The 4,104-nt window shown below is 62.2% G+C and overlaps 1 protein-coding gene across 1 annotated transcript in view; it reads left to right on the top strand.

The window, feature by feature from the left end:
* Nucleotides 1-2,860, top strand: part of LOC112102271 (keratin, type I cytoskeletal 42-like) — a 5,903-nt gene extending 3,043 nt beyond the window's left edge. Inside the window, exons 5-9 of the mRNA XM_026654752.1 lie at nt 222-383; nt 662-787; nt 1,023-1,243; nt 2,007-2,044; nt 2,663-2,860. Of these exons, the coding sequence (XP_026510537.1) occupies nt 222-383; nt 662-787; nt 1,023-1,243; nt 2,007-2,044; nt 2,663-2,772 (657 nt within the window). The 3' untranslated portion in view covers nt 2,773-2,860. The remainder of the gene's footprint in view (nt 1-221; nt 384-661; nt 788-1,022; nt 1,244-2,006; nt 2,045-2,662) is intronic.
* The last annotated feature ends 1,244 nt before the right edge of the window (nt 2,861-4,104 follow it).

Raw genomic sequence — 4,104 nt, forward strand, 5'->3', positions numbered from 1 at the left:
CTCATGTACCCAGCTTGGTCTGCCAATCCTGCCACATGGGATGTTGCGTCCATGACCTGGACAAACATCCTCTGGGGATTAACTAAACTCCTTCCTTTCCCTTCCCTCGGCTAAGTCACCACACCGAAGATAGGATCCACTGTGCGGTCCGGCTGCCCCCCCGCCCACTGCCTAGCCTCCTGCTCCTTCTCACAGGGACTGGTTCCCGTTACATCCTGCAGGAAGCGGCTGCTCTCCAAGGTCGCCTGGGAGGCTCAGTCAGTGTGGAGGTGGATTCTGCTCCCGGTGTCGACCTGGTGAAAACCCTGGCAGAGATCCGGGACCAATACGAGGACGTCATTGAGAGGAACCACAGAGAGGCTGCGGCCTGGCACAAGGAACAGGTAGGGGCCTCTCAGCAACAAGCCACAAGATGGTCTGAGCCTGCCCTGTGGCGGATGGTTTGCTCGGCTACTGCTCATCTCTGGCACGTGGTCACGTTCCCGCGCATCGCAGGAGGTCTGGTGGTGGGTGGCTGCATCGACCTGTGTCACACATCCCCATGGTCCAGGGGTCTCTCTCCATCCCATACCAGAGAGGGTGCAAAATGTCCCCTGAGCCATGAGATGGCACCTGGGAGTGCTAGCGCCCCAGGCCCCTGAGGCTCTTCTCTTCTGTGCAGTGTGAGACGGTCGCTCGGGAGGTGGCCACCAGCGCGGAAGCCGTCCAGGGTGCCAGGACGAAGCTCACGGAGCTGAGGCGCGTAGTCCAGGGCCTGGAGATTGAGCTGCAGTCACTCTACAGCATGGTGGGTACACAGGCCTCTTGCCATCAAGGCTGGGGTCAGAGCGGCTGTAGAACGGTGCCCCGAAAAATGTTCCTTTTGGGTCAGCCCGAGACGCTCCCCCTCCCGCCCCCCCATTGTTTGGCCGAACCGAAAAATCGGTTATTGGCCTCGCTCTAATGAGCCAGCCAGGGTGTCGCTCCCCTGCGTGCACCTGGGACGGCGTCTGCAGCTGGGCTCATCCCGCCTCTGCTTTCAGAAAGAGGCTCTCGAGGGCACGCTGGCTGAGACCCAGGCTGGCTATGGGGGCGAGCTGGCGCAGCTGCGGGGGGACGTCGCTAGGAAGGAGGCCGAGCTGGCGCAGCTGAGAACTGACACCCAGCGCCAGGCTGAGGAGCACCAGCAGCTGCTGGATCTGAAGACCAGGCTGGAGATGGAAATTGCCACCTACCGGCGCCTCCTGGAGGGTGACGATGTCAGGTCGGGAATACGCAGCTCTGAGCTCCAGGGGCCTCGGGCTTGGGCGGGCGGAGACCCTCAGACGGGCAGTACTCGCTGTGGGTAGTGTGGTCTGGGGCAGGAGCCAGGGGGATGGGAGTCAGGACTCCTGGGTTCCATTCCCAGCAGTGCACTGTGACTCCGGGCAAATCCCGCCCCCTCTCTGTGCCTCAGTCTCCCCAGCTTTAAAATGGGGCTAGTGATACTGACCCCCCCGTCACGTTATTAACGAGGGTGAGCTTGGCAAAATGCCTCCCTTAGAGCACCCCCTAGTGGCCACGGATGAGCACAATGGCAGCCTGGAACTAGAGGAGGAAAGTGAAGAACCCATGAAGGGCGGGGATTGGGCAGGGGAGCCCCAGAGAAGGGCAAGGCCCAGACCACTAGGCCATGCTACCTCAGTGCTGAGGACAGCCCCGTGCAAGGGTCTCCCCCTGCCTTCCGTTCTGGGTATTGGCCCCATTCCCTGTATCACCAGCAGCCATGAGATGGGATCCCTGGTGTCTGGCTCAATGCTGGCAAGCGAGAGCAGGTGCCTGGACCTTCCCGTTGCTGCAGAAAAGGGGACGCTGCAGCATTTTGGGAGACTCACAAGGGATTTGGGGGCTGGAGGGGCAGGGGCTGCACCTGATCAGACTCCTGGCCGGGGTCCCAAGGAGAGAATGGCTGAGCCCAGGAGGGGCCTTTGGTGGCTTCGGGTTGCTGCTCCCTGGCTCAGCTGGGTGTCTGTCCTTTCTCTCTGCAGATCTGATGCCAAGTCACCTGTGAGACAGACACCTCCAGGTGAGCGGAGGAGGGAGAATGGCGCCGGCCTCACTCACGGGCAGCGTCCGAGGGGCTGTGCCCTCCCGGGATCACCCCTCCCCTCCCCTCTCTTTATTCTGCCTCTTAAATACAGAGTTTGGTGCTGGCGGGGGGTGGGTGAGGGGGGCTGGCTCTTGGGGACGGAGCCCCCTGGGTATCACAGAGCAGGTGTAGCCCAGCCACGGCCTCTCCTTTGCCTCTGGGGACGTGCCTCACGTGTGACCTCCAGGGCAGCGGGGCGCCCGGACTCTGCGGCCCAGTCAGTCTCAGCCTCTCTGCAGGGGCTGCAGTCAGAGACCAGTGGCGCTGCTGGCACTGGGGAGAGGTGAGGGCAGGATCGAGCCCGTGGCCCGAACACCTGGGGGTGGGGGTGACACTGTTCAGTCACTGCTGACCTGGGCCAGACGGGAACCGGCGACAGACTCGGAGGCTGACTACACCAAGGCAGGCAGGGGTCACAGCACGGCATGTCCCTGTGCTCCCTGCAGTAGGGCTGAGGTTCTGGCACCGTGTGTGTGGGTGGATGCTTTGATTCTCCGCCCACCCCCACCGCTCAGTTCATTCCCCAGCCCCACTCTCCTGTTTTCCTTCTCCCAGAGGCTGTTAACAGCTCCCCCACCTCCAGGAGGGTGAAGACTGTGATCGAGGAGCTGCTCGACGGCAGGGTGGTGTCTTCCCGCACGGAGCAGGTGGAGCATCCCCTCTGAGGCATGCTGGGATTGGGGAAGAAAGCGGGATCCCTCCCCACCAATCGGGCCCCAGCTGCCCCTGCCCCACTGATTTTCCGCTTGGTTTTCTGTGGCTTTGGGTTCCAATAAAGCAAGTGGCGCAGCGCGGCTCAGGACGGAGCTGTTGTGTGGGGCTTTCTGGGGTGGGGCCCGAGGGAGACCCAGCAAACTCATGGCATGTGTGAGCGAAGCCAGGATTCCAACCCAGGGTGAGTGCACCGCCCCCCGCACAGCCGCACCAGCCCCCTCCCCTGCCCCACCAACCTCCCCCTGCCCCACCAGCCCCTCCACTCGGTGGACTCCGATCCATAGCGGACCATAAACACTGACTGGTGCTTTGCAGCATTGAACGGTGTGGTCCCAGGCCCGGAGGATGGAGAGAGTTAACGCAGGGGACAGGCCCCCTTTAGCTGCTGGTGCCTTTCGGAGGCACTGGGCTCCCCTCTGGAGCTGCAGTCAGATGGCAGCTAGTGATTAGCCTCCTTGAACCTGTTACAACTGCCCCCGAGGAGAGATCCCTTCCCTCTGGGTATGGCAGGTCCCAGGGCCCCAGAACTCCAGGAGAGAGAGACCCGCAGTCCTGCCTGCAGGCACCAGGGGGCAGCAGCGACTAGTTCATCCATCACGCCCTGGACCATGAGCTCTGGGCTCAGCACCGGGAGAGGAGCCGGGTCCCTTGGCCTGGAGTGGTCCCTGCCCTCGCCCTTTGCGGGCAGGTGGAGCTGGACAGTTAGCTGCTGCAAACAGTTTTCAGAGGCCCATGGGCTCTGGGTCCCCCAAATTCCTGAGATCCAGTCCGAGCAGGCTGGGAGAGGGAGCATGTGACCTCAGGCGTGCTGTCACAGCGTGGCCATGGGGAGCTCCCGATGAACAAGCCCCAGTCACTGAAGGATGGGTCAGTTTTAGCCCCCCGCCCACTTTCCTTCCTGTCTGCAAGGGGGGGGGGGGGCGTTTCAGAGTACAAGGACCTGCTCCTGTTCTGCAAACAACAACAAGGGAGCACAGATCTGACCCTGCTGTCCTGGCCAGGGCGTCCAGGCCTGGGATTTCACCGTAGGGAACAACCCTGCCTTGGCAGAGGCCAAATGGAGCTTTTCCATCCCTCTATGCCATGGCTCTGATGCTCGTTCACCCACCCCAGGGCCCCCTTGGTGCCTGAACAGTTGGTGGGGGTGGTGATGGGAGACACCGATGCCTTTGGCCTGGCAGATGCACCCCAAATCCTGCCATGGGGGGTTGATTCACATTCCCCTGGCACACGTTTTTGCTCAGGCTAAAAGCCGCTACACCAAATACATTGGCTTTGTGTCC

The sequence above is a fragment of the Terrapene carolina genome, unplaced genomic scaffold, assembly GCF_002925995.2.
Source record: "Terrapene carolina triunguis isolate 2854851 unplaced genomic scaffold, T_m_triunguis-2.0 Scaffold193, whole genome shotgun sequence".
NCBI classification, from domain to species: Eukaryota; Metazoa; Chordata; order Testudines; family Emydidae; genus Terrapene; species Terrapene triunguis.